Consider the following 25,690-nt stretch of genomic DNA (forward strand, 5'->3'; position numbering starts at 1 on the left):
TTTTTTTTGTGGTTTTCTTTAGGTTTGGTTTGGGTTTTTTTTTTTTTTTGGTGCATGTGTGGTTTCCTTCTTTTGGTTTAGGTGGTTTTGGTTTTTTTTGGTTTTTGTGGGCTTTTTGTTAGTTTTGTTTTTACTTTTGTTTTTTAATTCCGTGTCCTTTGATTCCTGCACAGCAAAATGCTTCCCATATCTCCAAACTCCCTGAAGGATTTCAATTTCCAGCCTAAATACCCAGCCGAGTGTGCTTCGATTCAATTCTCTCCTTTATTTCCTCTCTGAAAGTCCCATCAAAACCACTGCATCTTCTCTCACTCTCCTGAGGGGTTTTTTAGGTTTTTTTTAAAGTGTTTTGTAAAGTAGGTTCTTCATTAATCTGTTTGTCTTAAGCTGCTTAAAAATACTCATTGGCTGTATCGGGAGCCGAGCTTAAAAAAAAAAAAAGTGCAGGATTTGTGGAGGATTGAGCTGAATTTCTCAGCTGTCTGGAACTGGCATTAGTGCTCCACCAAGATCCTAATATTCCTGCTTTCCCTGGTACTCACCAGCCCAATTTTGGGTTCACGAAGCAAAGTCATGTGGGTTTTTTTTTTCCATTTTGTGATTTTACTGCCTTCTGCTGGTCAGAGACGATCAGGCTGAGCTTAATTTTTTATAATCAGCACATGAGCTAACATTTAGCTGCAGTGAGCTGCCAACAATAGATGCTTTGTGTATTTTGTGGTGTTTTGTTTTTTTCTTTTTTCCCTGCAGCCTCATGGATATATTTCACATAGGAGGGTTGATCAGTAAAGAGGATTGCAGGTTTTAATGTGCAGACTACATCTTGTTCCAAAAGTCTGCTGTTGGCCTGGGGTGGGGATGTAGCAGATCACCTTTCTAATCCTTCCCTGCCTTTCATCTCCCTGCTTGCCCTTTGCTCCCAAGATAAAGAAAAAAAGATTTAAAAATAAAAAGCCTGTTGCTGTTTGCCTAAACTCATAAAACTGTGACAGTGCAGAAAGAAAGAGGCCTGCTGCCTCCAGAATTTCATTATCTGTTCTAGGAATTATAGTTGTTTAAAGTTTTATCTTTGCTTTTATTCCCTGAGACAGAGATGGATGTTCTTGTCTGTCTGTGTAGGGGCTGCAAGGTGGAGAGCTGAGGAGCTGACAGGGCTTGGATCTGCCTAAATGTGCAAGGAATTATCCAGCTGATCAAAGGAAATGGCTCTTCCCCTTCCTGCACCTTCCTGCTCTCAAATTTAATAACCATGCCCTGAATTGATGGGCCACACCTGGACATACCCTGTAAATCCCTGGGCAGGCAGGGGATGAGAGGGAAGGTATTTATTTTGTGCTTTTTTTGCCACACAAAACAAAGCTTTGATTGCCAAATAATCACTCGGGCAACCATAAATAATTGTCTGTAAAAGAGAGAGTTTTGTTCACATCCAACAATTCCTGTTTCTGTAGAAAAGGTTTGCAGAGGGAGTGGGAGAGAACTGAATTCAACAAACTTATAACAAATGTCACAGAGTTTACACTTTCAACATTTTAATGGCATAAAACCATCTCTGAGCCCCATTTGAATGCCATAAGGAGATTCTGAAAATCTCTTTTTTTCCTGGAAAATATAATTTGTCTCTTCTTTATTTTTTAATAGGTGAACAAGGTGGGTAACACCTTGTTGGCAATGGCAAAGTTAAAAATTAGAGGTGATACTCTGATTTATGGAAATACACAACATTTATCCTCCAAACACTGCAGAATGGTAAGAGAACACTGGGCAGTGGGGAATGAAGCTTCTGCTCCTGCCACTCTTCCATCATCAGTAATCTGCAATATATTTAGAAAAGCTCATTAAACATTTGGCCAAATGTGCTTTCCCAAACATTGTTGCCTGTGGAGAGCAGACCTTGGGTCAAGTAGCTGGAGAGAAGGGAATTTTCCTCATTTATTTTTAGCTTCATTTCCTAGGGAAGTAAACCATCTGTGGTCTGTTTCCCTCTGGAAAGTTTTGAAACTGCTCTGAATTCAAGTTTGCAGAGCCTCAGAGATGTTAAATAACTCCAGTTTTTGTGGCAGTAGCTGCTCAGATAAAAAGAGACTCTGGCACAGGAAAAGGGGAAAACATGGGAATTCAGACTGTGAGAGTTTGTGCATCCTTTCAAGCACAGTGAGGGTGAAAGGGGCAGCAGGAGCTGGATTGCTCTGATGTGGTTCCCCCAAAATTAACCAGCAAACTTCTGCTGGGACCACTCAGTCCCTCCAAATCCAGATTTCCTTTGTCCCAGGAGCAGGGTAAGGAGGAGGAGGCTTCAGCAGGATGAGTCTGTGCCCAGGCTACCCTCAATGTAAGATCCTAATTATGCAAAGGGAAATAAAACACATTAATGCCATTTATAGGGTGCTGAACTGGGAAAGGTTGAGAGCTGTGCTCGGGGTGGAAACATCAACTACAAAAATGATAAACATGAGCAGGAATTAATAGAAGGAATTAATGGAAGGATTAATGGAAGCTCACTTGGGAAGATTTTGAGCCTTTCTCTGAGAACATTTAATTTCTTGAACCCACCTTTTGAAGTGAAGAAATCCTAAAATAAATGTGCCAGGAGACAATTAAGCAGAAGTGAAGGTGCCATCAAACACCACCATGTGAAGCAGGCTCTGGAAAGGCTGGTACAGTTCTGCAAAGGAAATAACAGGGATGTCAGGGATGTAGTGAAGGCTGCAGGAATTTGGAAAATTTTCCCTCCTTCAATCTCCTGGTTTCTCCAGGAAAATTTGGGTACTGGGCAGCCTGAGAAGAGCAGCACCGTACCCATTCTCTCCTGCCAGAGCTGTCCAGAGGAGATGGTGTTTGTGACACTCGTGTAATTCTGTATATTTTGTATATTTAAAGAGTTTTTGCCAGGAGAGCCGAGGTTTGGCCCTTCCCGGTGCTGCCAGGAGGTGGCTCCCTGCATTTGCAGTCCCTATTTACGCCTTTGTTTATGGAATGACTCCGAACGCCTTTTCCCTGGAAAATGTTTCCCTGCCTTTGCCCTGAGGAAGTTTACGTCAGGAGAACGAGGAAGCCCTGGGCTCAGGAAATAATCTGCGAACGGGCAAGGCAAGGATCAGCTCATTTCTCTCCAAATGTTTTCTGGCTGGGATCCAAAGGGATTTTTCTTCTGCGGGACCTAATCTTGTAAGATGACTTCTGTCAGGCTCAAGGAGTTACATCTGTGTTGGTAGGGTGTATTTACCAAATTTAATTATAGCCCAGTAAAATTCATCCTCAGTTATAAAAAAATCATTTTAGTCGCATGTTTTAAAGGATGCAGGTGGTTCATGGACAGGTACCCTGGTGAATTGATTAAATGCTGCTTCATTCTCCCCCTTTCAGTGTCCTGTGTCCAGGCCGTGGATCCTTTTTGGAGGCAGGGATGTTTCCCAAAGGCTGATGTGTTCTTTTGGAATCCAGCCTGGAGCAAGCCAGGTTCCTGCTTTTGCTTCCTAAAAAATGGTGAAGAATTACAGTGTGTTAGGGAAGAGTAGCTATTCAGTATCCTCATAATGCTGGTAAAGTTCCAGGTTTTACATTGGTTACTATGTAGCTTCAATTCAAACATTAATTAAAATTAACTTGGGCTGTTTGGGGGTATTAATTGCATGTACACAACCCCTCCACTCTTGATTTGTCTTCACTCTCACTCTGAGGTACCAGACACCCTTGAGAACAATACATGGGCACAAAAAACTCTACAAAATAAACAGTGTAAGACTCCTAGTACATCATGAATCACACACAATTTCCCTCTGTTTTAAAAGAAAATTATTCCATTTGCAAGAAAACTTGCCACACAACTGTTGTTTCTGAATTAGGGATCTGCTAGTTCCTAAAGAAGTATTTTTTGTGCAGACTGTGGTTCCATGTACCAGGTTTCTCTGGTGGTCACATTCTCCTCTTTGCAAAGCTTGTTTGTTCAGACCAAGCATTTCCTTCAGTAATTAATTTCTAGGATGACAAAACAAGAGGCAGAAGGATTCTGACTGTGCCTGGACGAGGCAACCCTCACCTTAGTACCCAAAAAAGCACCCTGACACCACCACATCAATCCCCCTCATGTTGTTACCATGAATTTTTTATTTGGCATTATTGGATTATAATGGTCAAAGACTGCAATTTTTTTTCCTCTCTTCTTTCTTCACTTTTTCCTTGACTTCTCTTGGTTAATGCTGCATGCACTGCAAAATTGAGGGTCAATCTACAGAAGCTCTTGAGGTTTTTTGCAAGGTCACATGTACATTTCTACCAATGTTAGTGATCTTTTACTATTTTAACTCACCTACTTTGTAGACTGTTGCTGGTCACTATCTGAAAAGTAATGAGGAATATTTTTCTGAAATTCACTGGGTATTGACTATTAATTGAGGGATTTTGCTCATTTTTAACCCAACTATATGGAGAAAACCTATTTCTCTTCAAAGCAATGCCCTCCTGATGTGAGGGCAATAATATAATAATATGTTTATATATTATTTATATTATATATATATATTGTTTATATATATAATATTAAAATATATTTATACTATTATAATATAATCCTATAATTGGGATTATGGGATTATATAGAATAGAATAGATATTCCTATAATAGAATCTAGGATTAATATAATAGAATATATATTGTTGCATATAATATAATATAATATAATATAATATAATATAATATAATATAATATAATATAATATAATATAATATAATATAATATAATATAATATAATATAATATAATATAATATAATATAAATTATTTTTGTATCTGTATTGATAGAGGTCCATTTTAAATCCAGGTGGGATGGCTGCAGCTCCTCTGGGCCAGCTCTCAGCTACACAAAAAGTCAAGGAAAAGCAAAGGAGACATCAAAACTCAGCAAGGAGTGCCCAGAGCCTCACCAAGGTCCTTTCTCTGTGGTAATGGCTGGCAGGAGGGCAAAATGAAACCTAAAATTCCAAAGGTCTCCAGTGGACCTTGGATACTCCTCTGGGGCTGGGCTGCTCTTTGCACCCTCTGGCAGCAGGAAGAGTTTTCCTCTCAGAACTGCAGATTCCCAGTTTTGGTCTCAGGGTTTGGGTTAGGCAGGGGTGTTTTGCCCTCCTGCATTCCAGACTGGTGCCATTTTGGGTATAAAAAAGGGGAGAAGAGGAAGCATTGCTGGTGGTCCCTGATGCTTTGGTCCGTTCTTGTGGGCACACACACTCAGATTTGGGAATTTGATCTTAGAATTCCAGAGTGCTTTGGGTTGGAAGGGACCTCAAAGCTCATCCAGTTCCATCCCTCTGCCTTGGGCAGGGACACCTCCCACTACCCCAGGGTGCTCCAAGCCCAGTCCATCTTTGCAGAGATGGGGCAGCCACAATTTCTGTGGATATAAGGAGGTAAATCTCCTATCCCATGCACAGTGTGAGGCCCTTCTCTGGTGTGCAGTTGCACACGCAGGCAGCAGCTCCAGAGCAAGAGTCTGTTGTCTTGGCCAAGGTCTGTGGGATATTTCCTCCCCTCCCCCTTGGAGAAGAACATCCCTTTCTCAGTGCCTACAATGGGTCTTTGCTCCCAGGGTCTCTCTCTGTGTGCATGTGTGTGACACATGACAGCACCTTTGTGTCCCGGGGCACAGCCTCACCACAGGGATTCACTTGGTGGCTGCATTAAATCCCCTGGCATCGCTCACACACAGATATTTGCAGATTTTAGGTCATTGCCTGTGCAAACACACACAGACAGCAAAGCAGAGGAATTGCACACAGCTGGAAATCAGCAGCTCTGCCAGGGGAAGGATTGGTGTCCTGCATGTGAGGGAAACCTTCACACAAGCCAAGCAGATGGAGTGGGGGGAATTAACACTCCTGCTTTGGGACACTTCCTGGGTGACTATTAATAGTTCCCTGGGTTGGATTAGTGCACAGCATATGTTGGGTAGCAGGGACTTGGTGTTATCTGCTAGATCATGTTCTGGCTCAGTTGTTTTTTGAAGTCACAAAAGAGTAATTTTTGTTAATGACTCCCGACCTTCTACTCCTCTTCCCCTTAGATAATCCCAAACCATGACGTGGTTGGAGACACTGCTAGTAATGGCATGTTTGATGGGAATGGATGGTACAATCTTCCAACCATCTCCTGAAACATCATTAGGGACAATTTTTAGCCTTTTTGAAGGAAAGATGGGATGATGTGGGGCAGGATTGACTGGGAGCCCAGTTTTGTCTCTGCCCTGCAGAGCCATGACACCCAGCAAGGTCTTAAGCTGCACCAGGGGGGGTTAGGTTGGACATCAGGAGGAATTTCTTCCTGGAAAGGGTGATTAGACATTGGAAGGGAGGTTTGGAGTCCCCAGTCCTGGAGGTGTCCAAGGAAGGACTGGAGGTGGCACTCAGTGCTCTGGGCTGGTGACAAGGTAGGGACTGGGCACAGCTTGGGCTCGATGCTCCTGGAGGCCCTTTTCCAACCCCAGTGATCCTGGGATTCTGGTGCTGCCAAGGGTTGGTCTGGCAGCAGTTTTGGACTGAGGGCCAGGAGCGATGCTGAGGAGCCTTTTCCCCAAACCACTGACGGATCCCCATCAGTGCTGAGAACAGCCCAAGCCGCTCTGCTCTCACTCGGGAATAACGCGGCACCGCAAGGGGAGCCCCAGGCCAAGGGGGTCAGGACCCTGGGGATGGGGACGAGGACAGGGGACGGAGATGGGGACAGGTATAGGGACAAGGGCAGGGATGGGGACAAAGGATGGGGATAGAAGCAGGGATGGGGATATGGGCAGGGATGGGAATGGGGACAGAGGACTGGATTATGGACAGGGGAAGGCATGGGCACAGAAGACGGGGATGGGGATAGGTGCAGCGATGGGGACAGGGGACGGGGATAGGGTCGGTGGCAGGGATGGGGACAGGGGCAGGGACGAGGACAGGGATGGGGACAGAGGACGGGAATAGGGACAGAGGACAGGGATAGGGGCAGGGATGAGGACAGAGGACGGGGATAGGGATAAGGGCACGGATGGGGCCAGGGGCAGGCATGGGGACAGGAGCACGGACGGGGACAGGAGCGGGCCGGCCGCGGTCACTCCCCGCCGTATATGTGCGAGGAGCGGCCCCGCGGCGGGAAGGGGAGGAGGCGGCGGGCGCGGCGAGCGCCGGGGGTGGGAGCTGCGCCGCTCAAGTGCGCGGCTCGGCGGAGCATTACGGCGGCCGAGCGCTGCCCGGGCCGGCAGCGCGGAGCCCGCAGCGCGGCCATGGCCGAGCGCCGCGCCTTCGCCCAGAAGATCAGCAGGTACCGGGGCCAGGCGGGCCGGGGCGGCGGCGGCACCGCGCGGGGGGCGGGCGGGCCCGGCCGCGGGGGCTCCGCCGCTGCCGCGCCCCGGGGGCGGGCGGGCCCGGCGCGGCCCTCGGGCCCCGCGCCCCGCCGGCCTCCGGGGGCCACGGGCAGGGTCCGGCCGCGGGGCCGCGGCTCCCCCCGGCCGCCACAAAGGGCCCGGAGCGGGCGCGGCGGCGCCGAGCGCGGGGCCGCTCCCCCGGGGCAGCTCCCGCGGGGAGCGGGGGAGGGAGGAAGAGGAGGAAAGGAGCCGTGGAATTCCGCTCCCGCGAACAAAGGCCGGCCGGGCGCTTTGTGCAGCCCCTCTCGCCGCACAATGGGCGGCACGGCGCTCGCCCGGCCCGGCCCTGCCCCGGCCGCCTCCCGGGGCTGCCCCAGCCCCGCACCTGGGAGGGCAGCGCCGACCTCCCGCGGCTGGAAAATGGAGAGAGAGCTCCCTTCCAGCGCCTTCCTCCCTTTTGTGTGCGAGCGCGGCTGCTGCGCTCCTTGGACGCGCCGGGCTGCGCCAGGCTCGCGGTGCTGCTCAGCATCCTTGCGTTCCTCAAAGTTTGGCTATTTTTTGAAGGGGAGTATTTATAGAAATTTACCTGCCGTTGGCAGGTTTCTGCAGATTTACATGCCGAGTTAGGCAGGGTTTCCAGGTGGGAACAGTTTTTCTGTTTGCAAGTCTGACCAGGTAGCCTTTGGTGACCATGGCACCTCTCCTACCTGTAACCAGCAGTGCAGTGAAAGTGAGAACCATCGGTTGTGCCAGAGCTGTTCAGGAGGATGTGGACAGTAGCAAAAGGAGTCTCATTTTATCCATTGAGTGAGAAGCTGTAGGTACAAATAGCTGCAGTTAGAGAAGCTGTGATGGAGAAGGGTCATGGGCAGGAGGTCAAAGGAAAAGGGTGGGTAGGAGGTAGGGGAGTGACATCAGTCCCACTCCACTCACGATCTGGAAGCAGTGAGTGATAACATTGCTCTTCTCTTCAGGTTCTCTGCACATTTTGATGTGCACCAGCCAGGGGTTAGAGCGACAGTTCAAGGAATGGGGAGAGATGGCTTTGCTGCATGCCGTTTTTCCTGCTCCTTGGTTGTGGTCATAGGAATGTCACATGAGAGACAAGCCCTGGCAGTCGGTGTCCGAGCTGTACAGCCCTGGCAGGAAGCTCAGTAAGGTGGCCCTGGGGTGACCAAGGTGGTGCTCAGCAGTCCTGGCTGGTTCACTGGGTTGTAGGACAGCTGTGCCACCTCTGTGCCCCTTTTGGGCTAACCTGGGTTGTGGCAGAGCTGTGCCACCTCTGTGCCCCTTTTGAGCTAACCTGATCCATTCCCTGTGTTTCCCAGTGTGGTCATTAAACAGGTTTGGTTCACCTGTGCCTGTGGAAGGACCCAGGTGCTTTGCAGTGAGGTCAGGGCTGTTGCATCTCCACCTTTCTTTTACACTTGTGAGATTGTTGTGTTTTCTGTGGGGTTTCCCATGTTGCAGTGTCTCATTCTGAGAAATCTCAAGTTCCTGCTTCGTGGCTTGCGCATCCAGTGCACGTGAAGGCAAAAACTTGTGGGGAAAATGTTGCACCTGGGGATGCCCAGGCTGGGCTGCTGCCCTTCTTTCTCCTGCTGGCACAGAGCTGCTGGGAATGTTGCTGTTCCAGGGCACGAGAGCTTGGAGCAGGCAGTGCAAGGAAGTCCCAGAGCTGTGCTGGTGGCTGCTGGAAGCCCTCCCCATTTCCATTGTTTTCAGAAGAATAGATCCCTCACATTTTCACACTCTGCCCCCCGGTTTGGCTGACTCACCGAGGTAGACGTAGCATTTGTCTTATTCACAGGAAACAGCCATGCTGCTCTTGCTTTGCCTGTGTGCTCCAAATGGATGTCATTCAGAGCCACCAACACTAATTCCTTTAGTTCAGCTCCACGTTTCTAAACTGCTTGTTGCAGGGATGGGCTGAGCTGTTTCTTGGAAAGCCCAGGGATGTGTCCCGCAGCTCAGATTTATCTATATGATTTCTTCAGCCACACTGGTGCCCCTCAAAAACCATGATCAGAATGCTGGTGCCATGCCCTGCCTGCTCATTGCATCCAAATCTGTAAATTTGGGCAAAGGCTATCAGTAATTGCCCCAGCAGTTTCAAAATATCTTTTTAAGACTATGTTACAAGGTGTCTTCATTCATGATTAGGTGCTGCTGAGTTTTTGCAGGATAGGGTTTGAACTAGAATTTGAAAATCAGTAATTCTTCTTGACTCCATCAGAAGAAACTCCTGAGTTAAATGTATATGATGGGCTAATAAGATCTTGCCTGAAATTGGTAATTTTTATTTGAAACTATATTGGTAGGATTTTCTTTTTAAGCTGTAGTGGATCACATCCTTCTGCAGCATGCTGGTGCTTCTGTAGAGCATGGGCGCTGTTGCTTCCATCTCAGTGTGAGAGCAGGGGAGCTTCAGTGCCTCCTGTGGCTGGTGCACATTCCCAGCTGTGTTAGCCCAGGACGTTTTTTGGATATGGGGCTGCTTGGCAAAGAAATAGGGTGTGGAAACCCCCTCCCCAAAAGGGTCAGTTCTGAGTTCTGGATGTCCCAGGAACTGAGCATGTTGTGTCCCAGCAGCCCAGTGCTTCCTGGGACAGAGGAAAAGGCGTGCAGGGTTTTTAGAGTTCAAAAAGAGAGAAAGGAGAACTCCCCCTTCAACCTCACACAGCAAAAACATTACAGGGATAAACTCATGTGAGCCCCTGCCTCAGTGCCTTGTCAGTGCTCTTGGAGCACCCTGAGCCTGGGTTAGCTGGGGAATTCAGGGCTGCTCCTTTGGTCAGACCATCACCTTGGAAGTGTCTTTGTTTGGAAAGAGTTCTGATCTTCCTTTCTGCTCCCACAGTGGGAGAGAATCCCTGTGCCTTGGAACAGCCCCCCTGCCCTGCCCTCTGTCTTACAGTGCCTGTCAGCCTCACACAAACCCCACTGGGTGATTTTTACAGCTGCTCTGTGTTCTGTTGCTGGGAATTTTCAGTTTTCCTGTGCCCAGCTGTCAGTGGAGTCCAGAGAAAACAGTTTTTGCCTGGTGGGTCCAACCCCTTCCCAGGTGCTTCCATGTGAACAGGAGCCCCATGAGGTGCTGTTCCCTGGGGCTGGGGGGTCTTCAGCAGGGGCTGATGCTGCTCTCAGACATTCAGTGACTTGGAAATTCCCCTTCATCCAGGACTCTTACACTTCATGGGATTCCTGGAGTAATCCCAGCTTGTCATTATGGATTTGAATGGAGGGGAAAACGCTTGTGTTCACTACACTCAGAGCATCTCATTTCTGCTGCAGCTCCCTTTACACTGATGGGGTGCTGTAAAAGGGGATTTGGGGAAGCTAAATTTGCTTTTATGTTCATTTGGAGCCCTTTTACACTCCCTGAATGATGTGTCAGGGGGGCTGACAGCCTCCTTTGCCCAGCCCCAGGGTAAAGAGGGATGGTGTGAAACCTGCACCCACTGAAAGCAATAGCAGAGCTGTCACTGGCTCCCAGGAGCACCAGATTGGGCCAGAAGCGTGGTCACAGCAGAATATTCATCACAGTTTATTCTCTTCCCACATCCAGATGCCATTTGCATTGTCAAAACACTGTCACGGATAACTGGAAGGATTTCTAGCAGGAATTTCAGAGCATCCCTTTCCTGCTGTCCCCACGAGTCCCACGGCTGTCCCCGTGCAGCCTCTCTGGATCTCTCGTGGGGGAGTTGGCAGCGCTTGGGGAGCCCAAGAAAATCCCTGACTGCTTAAAGCAAGGGAGGAGGCAGGGACAGAACTGCACAGAATTCATGGAATTCACAGAATCACTGGGTTGGAAGAGACCTGAGAGATCATGGAGTCCAACCCAGCCCCACAAACCAAACCCTGGCCCCCAGTGCCACATCCAGGCTGTGTTAAACACCCCCAGGGATGGGGACTGCACCACCTCCCCGGGCAGCCATTCCAGAACTTCATCACCTTGCTGGAAAAAGCTTTTCCCTGCTATCCAACCTGTATTTCCCTTGAGGCTGTGTGCTCTGGCTGTGTCAGTGCTGCTGCAGACAGAGCCCAGCCCCAGCTGAGCACAGGCCCCTTTCAGGAGCTGTGAGGGTGATGGGGACACCCCTGAGTCTCCTTTTCTCCCTCAGGGCTTCCTCACAGGGTTTGTGTTCCAGCCCTTCATCTCCAGGGCTCTGCCACAGAGCTGCTTCTCTGGCCAAGGCTCCCTTCTTTGGTTGGTGTTTTTAGCTTCAGGTGTGACTTTGCTGTCCTGGGGTGAGTCCCTCAGCCAGGTGTTTCCCTCAGCCATTTCAGCCTCAAGAATCAAAGATGATCAGAAGAGCACCACAGGCAGCGTTGTGTGATGTTTTCTCTTTTAATCAATGGTGAGGAAAAAGGGAACATGTTGTTGCTCATCTGTGTTAATTTAAGAACCCACACACACCCTGCAGCGGTCGGGATCAGGCTGGGCATTTCCTCAGCTGGAAATCAAACCCATTTCACTCCAAGGGGAAGGAGTTCACTCAGAAGGAAACAGGACCTGGGGTTTAGGAGGAAGGGCTGCACTGGCAGGGTGGCTCCGGGCCAGAGCTGTCCCTGGAGCAGGGTCCCTCATCCCACAGAGCTCCCCTGGATGGGGCTGCAGGCAGGACACAGGGACAGGTGACACTCAGCCAGTGCCACTGGGCTTTGGGATTGGGATCCATGCACAGTGAGGCAGGAGGGTGAAGGAGTAAATGATGTGTAAGTGCAGTTTTCTCTCTCTGGGGCAGAATGAGCAGCTCTGCTGGGGCTGGGATGTCCCTCAGTGCCCGGCTGCCCTCTCAGAGCTCCCTCTGTGACCCCAGGCTGAGGAACAGGCTGGAGCAACACTGTTGGAGTTGGCAGGATTTGCAATTTGCCTTGTCCTTTCCCAGTGAGAGGGCTGTGGAAAAGGGACATTTCCTCACAGCACCCAGGCTGGCCCTGACCCACCTTTGCTGGAAACAGGAGAGTTCCTGACCTTGCTTGGCATCACCAGGCAGATCTTGGGCAGATTTTTGTGGGAAGGCAAAAAGAAGAACTCATATTTCCAGTTTGCTGGTTAAGCTAAAAGAAGTTAAAAAAAAAAAAAGGAACAGTTTTTCAGTTTTTGGGTTTGACCAGGCAGGGCACATACAGAAATGATTTTTGTGTGTAGTAAAGAACCCTGGGAGTGCAAACATGGCTTCATTTTGTTATTTGCAGCTCAGAGTACTTTGAGAATGACCAGTTTTGTTTTGCTTTAGGAGCCAGTTCCAAGAGGATTTTTTCCCCCTCTTCTTTGTGTGTTTTTTTCTTTTTCTGTGTGAACCACATGCACACACAATAATTAACCAGTGAAGAAGGTCAGAAAGGAAGTGACTGGGGAAGATGTACTTTAAACATAGACATTCATGAGGCTGTGGGCTGTAATTAACTGGAATGTTTGTCTGAGGTTCCCAGGTTACATGTTGAATATTAGATAAGTTATTAAAGAGGCAGTTTTTTATTTGTCCTTTTAATTATCAAAGCTTTAATGGCTCTTCAGCTCTACCAAATTAATATTTTTTTTTAACGTTTGGGGAATATTTTTTTCTCTTTCCTTGATGGGGTTTGGTGTCACACCAGCATTGCTTTAGGTTAGAAATGGTGCTCAGGGTTATAGTGTAACATGGGCTGCTGGTCATGACCAGTTTGTCACGGACAAACAGCCTTTGGGAATGCAGGAGGAGGAGAAGGAGAGGGCAGGTGTGTTCATGGAGTGATGGAATGGTTGGGGTTGGAAGGGACCTTGAGGCTCATCCTGTGGTCAGGGACACCTTCACCAGAGCAGGAGTTACTTGTTTTAGGGAAACTGGGAACCTCTGAGAGGAAACAGTGAGGAAGCAGCCTGAAGAGAAGTCAGCTGAGGTATTTCCTCCATGTGGAAATACTCATTTGGTGCTCCAAAGGTTCTGCTCCTTCTCTGAGTGAGTGGTCAGGGTGAGGCACATCTTCTGAAAGGTGATTCCCACCTGGAGCAGCTCTAGAAAAGCCATTGGGTGATCAGGGGAGCCCAAAGGGGACACCTGGCAGGTAGGAAGGGGTGGGAGAGGACTCTTGAACCTGCTCATGCTGCCACAAACCCAGAGGGGGGTAGATCAGCCCTAAACACATCTGGAGATCAGGCTACATTGTGAGATGGTTTCTGAGTGTCAGAGGCACGATGCTTTCCCTGCGGAAGGGGTGTCCAGAACTCTGTGAGTGCAGGGACTCAGAAAGGAGCCAGCCTGGGCTGTGGGTTGGGCTGCAGGCTGGGAGTGAGCAGTGACTCCTGCAGACTCCACTCAGGAATTCTGGGGTTTGCACAGTGCCCATCAACTTCACATGGGCAGAGTTCTGATGGGTGCTGCTGAAAGCTGCAGAGGCAGGAGTGCTTCACACTAGGGAGTAATGCTGGTTCCTTGTGAAACCCATGGGAGCTGCAGCTCTGACTGGCTGTGCTCATGTGCTTTGGGGGATTTTCACAATCCAGTGAGGTTGTGGATGGGGCAGCAGCACAGCTGAGCAGTGCTACCCTTTGTGGCACCTCATTCCTTCCCCTGCCTCAGGTTCCTGAGGGGGAGCTGGCACAGCTGTGGATCCACAGCTGGGGACAGGTCCCTCCTCTGCCTGGGCTTCCCATCTGTGAACAATGCCTTGAAAATGGGGAAGGGTTTTTAGGTTTTCCTGCTGTGCTGGGCTCTGGTTTTCCCTGCCAGGGCTCTGTGTGTGCCTCCTCAGGAGTGACACAAACCACAACGAGAGCCCTTTGGGACAAGCTTGTCCGTGCCCAGCCACAGCTCCATGTGTGCTTTCCATGCCAAGCAGCCATTTCAGTGCATTCCAGATTTCCCTACAAAAGCCAGCAGCACACATGGTTTGCTCTCACGTGTGTCTGTGTGTGCACACGTGGTGGGAGCAGGGACATGGCTTTTCCTGCATCTTCCCTGTCCCCAGCAGGACAGAGGCCACCCACCAGAAGTGAAAACATCAGCTCCTGTGGATAAAGGCAAACATGAAGGAAATGACTTCTTGCAGCCAGAATACATAAAACTTGATTTTTTTCCCCCTCCTGCAGTCTACTTTTTAAAAAAGACAAATAATGCTTCCTCTAGCTGATCTTATTTCCATCCTCTGGCCTGAGGAAACATCTGCTCCCCATGGCAGCCTCAGTGTCCCAGCCAGTTCCCTGTGAGAGTTCCCTTCTGTTCCACTGACAGCAGCTGCCTCCATTCCTGCCCAGCAGCCATCCCAAAGGCAGGAGCTCATCCTGGTGTCCAGGTTTAGCTCAGGACAGGTTGAACCATCTCCTTGGCAGGGTTTTAGCAGCTCATGTGCTGTTCTGATAAGCAGCACAGTCCCCCTGGTGAGATCAGGAGTCTCTCAGCCATGAGGATGCTCAAAGGATCACTGATACAGCAGGAAAAATTCCCCCAGTCCTTGCAGGCTGTTCATTGCCTCATAGGCTGGTTAATGCCTCCTTGGAGCTGGGAATTTGCTCTGTGATGTGGTGAATGTCCCTCTTGGTGGGTTTGTCACTAATAAACTGGGTGTTGGCTCCTGGGGAGCAGCATTTGTGTGGTGAGGTCCTGCAGGCCAGGGCTGCTCAGCAGCTTTTCAGTTGCACAGCTTTTCTTGTGGGACGAATCTGGGTTTTGGTTTGCTTTTGGCACAAACCCATTCCCACCCTGCTCAGAGGCTGGGCTGTCCCTGCTGAGAGGAGCTGCAGATTCCTGCTGGGATGCAGGATGGAGAGGGGGCCATGGCACAGTGGGGCTGGGCCTGTGGCCCTTTGTTCCCACAGCCCCTGGCCATCAGCATTCCCTCTCCAGGTGGCTTTACCCACCTGTTGTGCTTTCAGCCTTACCAGAGACAATGTGGCTTTTTGGCCAGAATTGGTTTTCCATGGAGGGTCACAGCTTTCACCCTCCAGGCATGGAAGGGCTGCTCTGTGCAGAAAATTCCCCAGTGGTGGAATTTCTGTCTGGCAGACACACAGGGCTCTGTGCCAGTGTTTCCTCTGCTTGTCACCTTTACCTTTCCTACACAGGAAGGGAAACACCTTTTGTTCTGACCCAGTCATTTGTTTCCTGCTCCTTTGTCTGACTGTGATTGCAGATCCCCAAAATAGGCAGAGGGATGGAAATGCAGAGTGCAGGAGCAGCTGTGTGACCAGGAACTGCTGGAGGGTGAGGAGAGCTCTGGAGAAGAGCTTTCCTTGGAAGAGCCTGCTGGGAACAACTTCATTTATGCTCGGGGTCATGTGCATCTTATTGCCACAGATGTGCACAGAGGAGAAGATCACAAAAGGGGAAAAGAATTTAATTGCTGTTAAAAATGTGTATCTGCAGCCTTGTGAGGCTTTGTGATTCTGGGAGTTTGCTATGTTCTGGTGGGCTGTGAGAGCCTCGGTGCAGTGAGCAGTGTGTGCTTCCATTCCAGCAGTTGTTATTTTTGCCAGTCTCTCCAGCCCACTGGTGAGTGGGGTGTGCATTTGCACCTTGGAGAATCCACGGGCTGTGCTCACCCTGGCTGCCCCCAGGGTTCATTCAGCATTCCCTGCTGGCAGCTGCTGCCTCTCACCCCCAGCCCCAGCTGCACTTGCTTTGGGAGAGTTCCCCAGCTCCTTGCAGGATGGGGAATTTGCTGTGTTTGTTTGATGGCCCAGGTGGCTCTGCTCCATGCCATGTCCCTGGCAGAGGTGATGTCCCTGTGTCTGCTCCCCTTCCAGCACACAGGGGTGTGTGCCCATGCCCATGTCCCTGCAGATGGCACACAGGGGGTGGCTGTGCTCCATCCCATGTCCCTGGCACACAGGGATGTGTGCCCATGCCCATATCCCTTGCAGAGGGCACACAGGGGTGTGTGCCCATGCCATGTCCCTGCAGGGGTAACTGTGTCCCTGTGTCTGGTTCCATTCCAGCACACAGGGATGGCTGTGCTCTATCCCATGTCCCTGCCACACAGAGGTGGCTGTACCCCATGCCATGTCCCTGGCACACAAGGTTGGCTGTGCTCCATGCCATGTCCCTGGCACACAGGGGGTGGCTGTGCCCATGCCCATGTCCTTGCAGGGGTAACCGTGTCCCTGTGTCTGGTTCCAGCACCCAGGGGTGTGTGCCCATGCCCATGTCCCTGGCACAGGTGACTGTACCCCTGTGTCTGGTTCCATTCCAGCACCCAGGGGTGTGTGCCCATGCCCATGTCCCTGCAGAGGGCACACAGGGATGTGTGCCCATGCCATGTGCCTGGCACAGGTGACTGTATCCCTGTGTCTGGTTCCCTTCCAGCACACAGGGGTGTGTGCCCATGCCATGTGCCTGGCACAGGTGACTGTACCCCTGTGTCTGGTTCTATTCCAGCACCCAGGGGTGTGTGCCCATGCCCATGTGCCTGCAGAGGGCACACAGGGGTGGTGCCCATGCCCATGTGCCTGGCACAGGTGACTGTACCCCTGTGTCTGGTTCCCTTCCTGGTGCCCATGCCCAGGCTGTGTCCCTGCAGGGGTAACCGTGTCCCTGTGTCGTTGCAGGACGGTGGCAGCCGAGGTCAGGAAGCAGATCTCGGGCCAGTATGGAGGCTCCCCGCAGCTCCTCAAGAACCTCAACATCGGAGGCAGTGTCTCTCACCACACCACTGTAAGTCATGCCTGCAGCTCAGGCTGCTCCCCACACTCACTGCACCCCTGGGAGGAACTGCTCTGCTGACAGCTTGTTGATGGGAGAGGCTCTGATAACACCAAGGACAAAATTCCATGCAAAACCCACTGATTTTGGGGGTTTCTGTGTTGCAGATCAGTTGGTGTGGCTGGGAATCTGTGTTTCTGTAGAATCTCTGACGGACAAGGGGCTTTCTTGAGCAGATATTAGTTGTTTTGTCCCCAAACAGCCTGCATTGGGCATTAAATTCCATTCTCTCTGCATGGAGAGCTCTTTGCAATTCCTGCACTTCAGGTTGCTGTTTTCCTGTCCTGGTCACTCTGGAGAGCAGGTCCACAGCAACTCATCTGCTCTTCTGAAGTATTTTAAATATTATTGTGCAAGCTGAGTGTGGCTATTCCTTGTATTTACTTACAAGTTTACAGCCTACTTTGAAGAGCTGCATTGTCACAATCACCCTTTCTGAAGTCAGACTTTCTTGCTTGGCCTGCCAGTAACCTTCCAGATTTATTGTGGTAAACATTTCAAGAGTGCAACAAACTTTTTCAAGCTGGAAATGTTTGATTTGGAGTTTCACTTCAGGTCACAGCAGTTCCTTTTGCTGCAGTCAACTTGGAAAATAAATATTGGAGCATCTTGTTTCCTTCAGAGAGGGGTGGCTGGGTCAGGCAGGGCTGGAAATGTGCCCTGAGTTTAATGGTCTGTGCAAGTGTTGGGAGTTTACAAGAGTTCTTCTCTCTGGAGTGGGGTCCTGTAGTGTTTCCTCGGTTCCTGGGGTTGTGGGGATGATTCCATGGGAATTCCCTCTGTGTAACCTGAGTGTAACCTGTTAGATTTTCCTCCTGTGGGGCACAGAGGTGTCCTCAGAGCTGAGTGTCACCTCAGCAGGGACCTCCAGGCTGAGCTGTGGCTCACAGCAGTGACTGCACTGCAGGCACAGAGTTCATCTCTGGGGTCTGGCTGTGCCAGGGCACTGGGATGGAGGAGGGAATTCTGGAATTCTGTCCTGTCCCAGCAGCTCAGAGAGAGCAGAGGCTGCTCTGTCAGCAGCCTGAGCAGGTTAATGAGAGGGTTAATGAGAGAAGGGTTAATGAGAGCTGCTGGCCAGGCTCATGCCTTATCTCAGTGCCTCTGCTGGGCTGTGCAGTGATAATGCAAAGCCCTGACTTGGCAGTTCTGGATGGTCTTTTGCATAATCCAGCATTAGGGCAGGGAGGGTCCCCTGCTATTAGCTGGACTCAGGGTCACTGGCTCCACGTCCCTGCAGCCCCGGGCAGCTGAGGAGTGACTCCCACTGGATATCCATCCCAGGGGCTGCTGGGCCTCCCTTGGCCACCTTGGTTCATCCTGGGAGGAGTTGGCTGAATTGCCTTTGTGCTCTCATCAAGTGAGAAGTCTTCTGTGAGCCTCTCCAGCTGCTCCTCACCCAGCCATGTTTGTCATCAGTTTTTCCTTGTTTCACCTCTTTTCACCCTGAATTGTTTTTTTTCTACTTTTTCCTCCTATTCCTGAGGTTTTTGCATTCTGCCACCAACCAAGTATTCATGCTCAAAGCTTCAGTCCTGTTGATCTTCACATGTAATTTTTGATACAGGATCAGACTTGTTGGTCATGGTATTATCAGTAGCTCTCATTACCCTGTTGCCCTGGTGTTTGCTAGTAAATATATGCAAGGATCTATAAAAATGCTGGAAAAGGTCATGCTGGCTGGAAGCAGGCTCTGAGCTTTTGCTATCAGGCTGCATTGTGTGATGGCTGCTGTGATAAGCTCCCAGTTTGTCACATTAAATTGGGTGCTGAGCAGAGAAGCTCTGCAGAAGCCTGATTAACACGGGGTGATGGTTTGTAGGAGATAGTCTGTAGGAAAAGTCTATTTAGTTAAGTCATGAGTCTGTATCCTGAGGCTGCATAATGCAACAGAGGTTTGCTTGTCTGAATTTTGGGTTAATTTCTCTCCCCGAGGCATCTGTGAGGATCTGCTGTGCCTGCCTGGCCTGGTTTGATAATCAGCATTATGCAGGGGAAAGCATTGCTGTGTGAAGCTGGAAAAGTTCACTTCTGTGCAGCCACACTGGTTTAAAAGCCTAAAGTAGGGCATGTAGTGTGGGAGTGAGTAGGAAATTCCTGGTGAAATGTTGTGTGGTTGGGTTGCAGCATCTCCACAATGGCAGCTGGCTGGGATGGGGGGCTCCAGGCTGTCAGAATTCAGAATTATTTGGCCAAAGCTCTCAGGGATGCACAGGTTGGGATGGCTGGGGGTGTCCTGTGCAGGGCCAGGAGCTGGAGTGGATGATCCCAGCTCAGGACATTCCATGATCCTGTGACTCCAGTGGTTGTGCAGATGTGGTTTCATCCCCACCTTGTTCACTGTGCTGAGAATTCTGCTCCAGGAAAGCTCAGCACTGATGGTTTATCTGAGAGTCTTACCAGTCCAACGGAGGTATTTTGGTGGAGAAATGGAGTTTTTGTGAATGAAACATCATGCTTGCTTGGGCCTTTTGTTTCTTGTCAGCTGAGGCCAGTGCAGGGATGTTCTCCACTCCACAGAGCTGCCCTGGTTGAACCTGGGATAAATGCAAAACCCTGTCAGCTGAATTTTAGCAAGTCTCTTCCCTTTTGCCTCACAAGCAGCAGACAAAATGCTGCCAGAACTGTTTCTAATTTGGTATCTGGTAGAGCTGGGGAGAAGACACTGCTTCCAAATGAGTTTATTATTGTCAGCCTCCACCCTCCTGCCACTTTAGGAGCAGCTGATTTTAATTGCACATTCCTCAAGCCCCAGACACAGGTCCAAGGCCCTGAGAGGCTTTTCCTGAGTAACCCAGTGTGCCAGGCTGGGTTCCTGGCAGGCTCCTGCAGCTCTGAGCATTTTCTTTTTGCAGCCCACAGCAGAAGGCACTGACAGTTTGTTAGTGGGGAATCAGAGCTGTGAGCTCAGAGAGCTCCATGAAGGAGGGTTTATTTTTCTGAAGTTATTTTTGCCAGTCTCTCCAGGCCCACTGGTGAGTGGGGTGTGCATTTGCAGCTTGCTGGGTGTGCTGTGCCTTGGAATCCTCGGGCTGTGCTCACCCTGGCTGCCCCCAGGGTTCATTCAGCATTCCCTGCTGGCAGCTGCTGCCTCTCACCCCCAGCCCCAGCTGCACTTGCTCTGGGAGAGTTCCCCAGCTCCTTGCAGGATGGGGAATTTGCTGTGTTTGTTTGATGGCCCAGGCTGTTTACTATGGGCCATTATAATCCCTCATGACTAACCACTTTCTTTTCTTCCCAAGTTTGTTTTTTCTGTGGAGCAGCTCAGTTAACTCTGTCTGCTGGAAGAAGATAAAGACTTATAAAATCTTGGACTTTTTTTTCACTTCTGAGTGCCAAGGATAATAACTGAAATTTTTTTTGGTTGTTGTCCAAAACTTGATTGTTTTTCTTCCCAAGGAAAAGTTCTCTTAATGTTTAAAAACTTTTTCAGGTCTTTTTTTTTCTATTTCTTTACATCTTTAGAGGTATATTTTAATGGTTGGACGTAGTGCAGAGGTCTGGTTGACAAGATGGTGTTCAGTCAAAGTTTGGGCATGGATGATCTTGGAGGACTTTGCCAACCTTAATGATTCTGTGATTTATTTATTTAGGAGAGCAGCTTTTTACTGAACTTGCAAATAAGCAGAGTGAATGTACATTCAGTTGTTCTATAGAAAAATCACAGCTTTTCCAAGGGATTGGGTGTGATATTTCTGATGTATGTTACAGCAGAGATGATTATTGGTATGTAAAGGAACACTGATATAAGAGATGCTAATTAGTCTGGGAATAAAGGGGTCTGGATTCTTGGATGTGATGTGATCTGACCATGGCTGCTCTCAGCACTTCATTTTCTCCTGTAAAATGAAGGTGCTGACATTTACATATCTCTGTAAAGCACTGCTGCCTTTATGGGCATTATCTGGGCTAATTGAGCCTTTGTCTTGGATTTATTGGATGTCAGACTTTGGCCATGTACTCAAAGATAGCATCTAATTATTCAGTAAGAGAATATAGGTTCCTTTGTACATTTCCATTGTTTATTTTAATGTCATTTAGGAGAAGAAGAAAAGGTGACTTGTGCAAATGAATGGGAAGCACAGCAAAGGAAAACATGACAGAGTCCTGTGTGGCACTGAAGGGGCATTTTGGAGCGCTCAGAGCCAAGTAATTTTATCACCAAAAATTGCAGAGAGAGCGAGCCAAGCCTTTGTGCTGTCTCAGGGCTGATGGAGGCTGGAGGGTGCTTCCATTATTTGTGTTTCCTGCAGGTTTTGCCCTGCCTGGCTGGAGGGTTTGTCCTCATCAGGCAGGGGAGGATGGGAGAGGCATCCACATCCTCTGGCTGCCTCTCCCTGGCGCTGCTCACAGAGAGCTCTGCCCTGGTTTGGGCACTTGCTGTGGCTCATGGGAATGCTGCTGTGCCATGGCTGAGGGCAGCAGCGAGCTGGGCACAGGGCAGGGCTGCTCACCTGCTCAGGGGAGCCTGCTGCCCACTGGGAATCTTCAGTAACCTAAACAGTGTTAGCAGAGATCAGTACTCTGAACTAAATGATGTTATATCAAATAATTGTTAATAAACAGGCTGGGGGTGCTCACCTGGAGAGGAGAAGGATTCAGGGAGAGCTCAGAGCTCATTCCAGAGCCTAAAAGGCTCCAGGAGAGCTGGAGAGGGACTGGGGACAAGGGACAGGACCCAGGGAATGGCTCCCACTGCCAGAGGTTGGCTTTTTGGGGAATTTCCTTGCTCAGAGGGTGCTGAGCCCTGGCCAGGCTGCCTTGGGGCTGCCCCATCCCTGGCAGTGTCCCAGGCCATGGGACAGCCCTGCCATCCCTCCCTGCAGGGCAGAGAGTGTCCCCTGGGAGCTCAGAGAGGCTGTGACAGGATGTCCCACTCAGGAGAGCGCTCTGTGCCTGGCAGGGCCCAGGGCTCAGGGCCACCAGGGCCACCAGGGCCCAGGGCCACCAAGGCCACCAGGGCTCAGGGCCACCAGGGCTCAGGGCCACCAGGGCCACCAGGGCTCAGGGTCACCAGGGCTCAGGGCCACCAAGGCCACCAGGGCTCAGGGTCACCAAGGCCACCAAGGCCACCAGGGCTCAGGGCCACCAGGGCCACCAAGGCCACCAGGGCCACCAAGGCCACCAGGGCTCAGGGTCACCAAGGCCACCAGGGCCACCAGGGTCTGCCTCTGTGACCCCGAGAGTCTGGAGGATTCCATCCCTCCTGGCCGGATGTAACCTTTCTGCCAAAAGTGGGCAATCTGTGATTTTTCTGCAGTCTCTGGTCAAACTGTTTGGCTTTTCCATTTCTCTGTTGCTGTCTCAGTTTCTGCTTTCATTTTTGTCACAATTTATCAGAGGGAGACTCTTCAAGATGAGTCTCTGCACTTGCATTTTCTGTGTCAAAGTCTTTGTGTTCTCCAGATACTCTTGGTGAAATTACACAATTCTTACTCATCAGGATCTTGTCTTGTTACCCGTCCTTGGAGGCACAACTCGTGTCTTTCTAGGGTTGGTAAGAAATTGCTTTAGTATTCCCAGATAACTAATTAATCTCTGATTAATATTAATATTTCTATACCCAAATGGCTTCCTACATTAGCAGCCTGTTATCACAGCAAATAACCTGGCACTATTTGTACATAAAGCATCTCACTGGTTTTGGGACTGGCTGGTACTTGTTACATGTAGGATCCTTCTTTAGCTAGGTATATTTGTAATTATTTCCCAGAACCTCAGACTGGTTTGGGTTTGGGAAGGACCTTGGAGCTCCTTCCACTGTCCCAGGGTGCTCCAAGCCCTGTCCAGCCTGGCCTTGGACACTTCCAGGGGATGGAGAATCCATTCCCTTTCATTGGAAGCTTTTTCTAACTCAAGCACTGTGATAGAATTTGACACACACTGCAGATCTCACAGAATGCAGATCTTAAAAAACGGAAAGTTTTCAGGTTTACAAATGGAGGTTTCAGACACAGAGAGTGCTCACAGCCATTTTTGGGGCAGGATTGCAGTTTGGAAATGCAGGAATTCCATCGGCTGCTGTCTGTGGTGATGCCATCCCAGGAAGCCAGTGCAAAAGCAGGAATTGGAGATGGGGAGCTGCATTCCAGAGGCAGAGGGGAGGCAGTGGCTGCACCCATGGCTGGGGAGCTGCCTGAGGCTGATGGGAAGCAGAGATTGCCTAGGAATCCCCTTGGTTCGTTTGAATATCTCCATCTATTATAAATGCAGCCAAAAAATGAAATGCAGGAGCTCTCTGGGCTCAGCAGGCTTCAGGAGCATGGGTTTTCTGAAATGCAGGGATGGCAGCAGACAAATGTGTGAGTCTTTGAATTTGGATCCGTTTGGGTTATTTTTGGAGTGCTTAGTTGAAAGAAAGTGTCATTTTTGCAAGTAAAACATGTTTTTTCATTACTTGAGTGTTGTCAGTGGTTAATATTACACTGCTCATGTTTCAAAACCTCTTAGAGTGACTTGCCTGTAGTTCACACTTAAAAATAAATCCCCTGCCTCTGTTTAGCAAGCTTAATTCTTTCAACTGTTACCTTCTTTAACCTGCCTGCAAATTGTATTTTTTTTTATTTTTAGCATATTACATTCTCAGATTTATTCTGAGCCCTTGCAGTACATCAGATTTGACTCCTGTTGCCTGAGATCCCAGTGTCCCTTTAAGGGTGACAGGATTGGCCATGTGCATTCCTGAGTGCTCAGCAAGGGAAGTGCCTGTTTGCCCTGGAGACCCAGAGATAGGCTGGGGCTCAGCTTTGAAATGTTAATCTGCTGCTTCTGGCCCTCCAAGATTCTGCCCAGGGAAGGCAGTGGGTGGGAAGTAGGTATTAATTTAGAATTTGGAGCTTTGACACAATCTGTTGCAGTTTTAGCACATTATAAATCCCTTAATATTTAAGGAGGTAGCGAAGTTAAGATGGAACTTTGTCCTGGTTTCAAAATTGGCAAGAAATACCACCCTGATTTTGAAGAAGTGCTTTAGCTGCCAAGTGAAAATAGCAGTCAGGATCCTCCCTGTGATGGGGAGCTCTCTGCAAGGTTAATTTTCCAAGGTCCCCTATGGGATCCTCACAGGGAGTTCTACTCCCACACAGGAAGGAGGAACAGCCTTGCACACTTTGCCATTGTCATTTTACAGAGCCCTCAATTGTGCTGATCCCCACAGGGGCTGGGCTGTGCCCTTGGGAATGATGCATCTTACTTGGGCTAAAAGGGAAATTGGGCTTGGGTTGGGCCACAGCAGTTGGGTTCAGATCCTTGTTGTGCCAGATGCATCCTGCCAGGCTGCCATGCCATAACCTCTCAGTGATCCTGGGGGCTTGGACATCCTGGGAGGGAGGAGGAAAAGGGAGGGAATGTTGTTTTCCACAAGCTGGAAAAGTCTGCAGGGATTTGAGTGTGTCACTTGCAGTGTGGGTTGGGCCGTCAGTCCCCTGTGCCCAGCTTAGGAAGGGATGGGCTGAAGTCCTCCAGGCAGACCTGGGAATGCCTGTGAACATCAGGGCACTGTGTTTCAGTCAGTCCCTGTGAGATGGAGACAATAATTGTCCCTTTTTCTGCCCTGGTTGTTACTGAGCTGCTGGGCAGTGCCCAGGAGAGCAAATCTTGAGTTTTGAGCTCCCTGCACAGTGCAGGTCTTGTACAAACCTGACCTCTGCATTGTATTTTTTGTTTCCCTGTGTGAGCTTGCCCTGGGTGTAGCTTTCCCTGCAGTTTATCCCTTTGTTCCCTTTGTTATCCCTTTGGGATGCCTGGCTGCCGTGAGTGAAGGTTTGTGTTACCCTCCATGGAGTGATGCCACATCCCCTCTCTGAGGCTCCTGCAGATTTGTGCAGGTGCTTTTGGAAGTGATGATGATGATGCAGGTAGGGGCTGAAAAGGGGGAAATAAATAGGAGAGAGACATGTGCACTAAAACTCCACAAAAATACAATGTTTGCTGTCTGGAGAAGGGCAAAGTCGATAGGGAAGGCAGTTTGATTTTCCAGCTTTTAAGGGGATATAACAGTGAAGAATAACACAACCTTAAAGAAGAAAGCTGGAGTGTCCCCACTGCAGGAGAGCTGTAAAGCTGTGAAATAGAGCTTTGTCCTGCAAGTGCTGAGGGCCAGAGCTGCAGCAGCCTGGGCACACTGTTAAATGGGCCAGAGCAGCCAAATCAAGGCTGCTGTCTGAATTAGCTGATTGGACATGTCTGTGCTCAGGTTAAGGGCATGCAGAATTGGTATTTTTAATGTATATATCTATTTCCAAGAGGTTTGATAGGGGTTAGGCTAAGTCTGAGAGAGGGAGCCCTGTGTGATTTGTTGTGTACTTTGAGTTTATCAGTGCTGTGATAAACACAGTGTTTGTGCTGCCAGGGAGCAGGTTATGCCCCTCTTACTCATCCTCAGCTGCCCTTTCTCCCCACATTGTCCTCCTGTGGATTTTAATGGCACAGAACAGTGCTTGCCATGAGTGAGGCGGCAGTGCCTGATCCTGGGATAAAGACTGAGTGAAAACTGGGTTGGGGAATTGTCCAAAATTTTATCTGTAATTACAGCCTGCACAAAATCAAAGAGTATTTTTTTAAAGAGCAGCAGGTCTGGGAGCAGCATTCCTCTGCATATTTTTAAGCGTGTATTTGCTCTTAATTTATATTATTCTGTGGTCCTGGTGGGGAAGATGCTCAGGGCTC

At 49.6% G+C, this 25,690-nt stretch overlaps 1 protein-coding gene and 1 long non-coding RNA gene across 19 annotated transcripts in view; one reads left to right on the plus strand and one right to left on the minus strand.

Moving 5' to 3' along the window:
* Positions 1-1,412: 1,412 nt before the first annotated feature.
* Positions 1,413-8,412, minus strand: LOC141729813 (uncharacterized). The gene is made up of 5 exons (XR_012581249.1): positions 8,271-8,412; positions 8,045-8,152; positions 3,324-3,476; positions 2,554-2,665; positions 1,413-1,814 (listed from the first exon to the last, which is right to left on the minus strand). It is a non-coding gene; the product is annotated as an uncharacterized LOC141729813 (long non-coding RNA).
* DOCK7 (dedicator of cytokinesis 7) overlaps positions 7,136-25,690 on the plus strand; it is a 95,707-nt gene continuing 77,152 nt past the window's right edge. For all 18 annotated transcript variants that reach the window (XM_074545644.1, XM_074545645.1, XM_074545647.1 and 15 more), the window contains exons 1-2: positions 7,136-7,294; positions 16,870-16,975. In XM_074545644.1, coding sequence (XP_074401745.1) covers positions 7,257-7,294; positions 16,870-16,975 — 144 coding nt within the window. In that variant the 5' untranslated portion in view covers positions 7,136-7,256. The remainder of the gene's footprint in view (positions 7,295-16,869; positions 16,976-25,690) is intronic.

The sequence above is a fragment of the Zonotrichia albicollis genome, chromosome 8, assembly GCF_047830755.1.
Source record: "Zonotrichia albicollis isolate bZonAlb1 chromosome 8, bZonAlb1.hap1, whole genome shotgun sequence".
Classification (NCBI taxonomy): domain Eukaryota; kingdom Metazoa; phylum Chordata; class Aves; order Passeriformes; family Passerellidae; genus Zonotrichia; species Zonotrichia albicollis.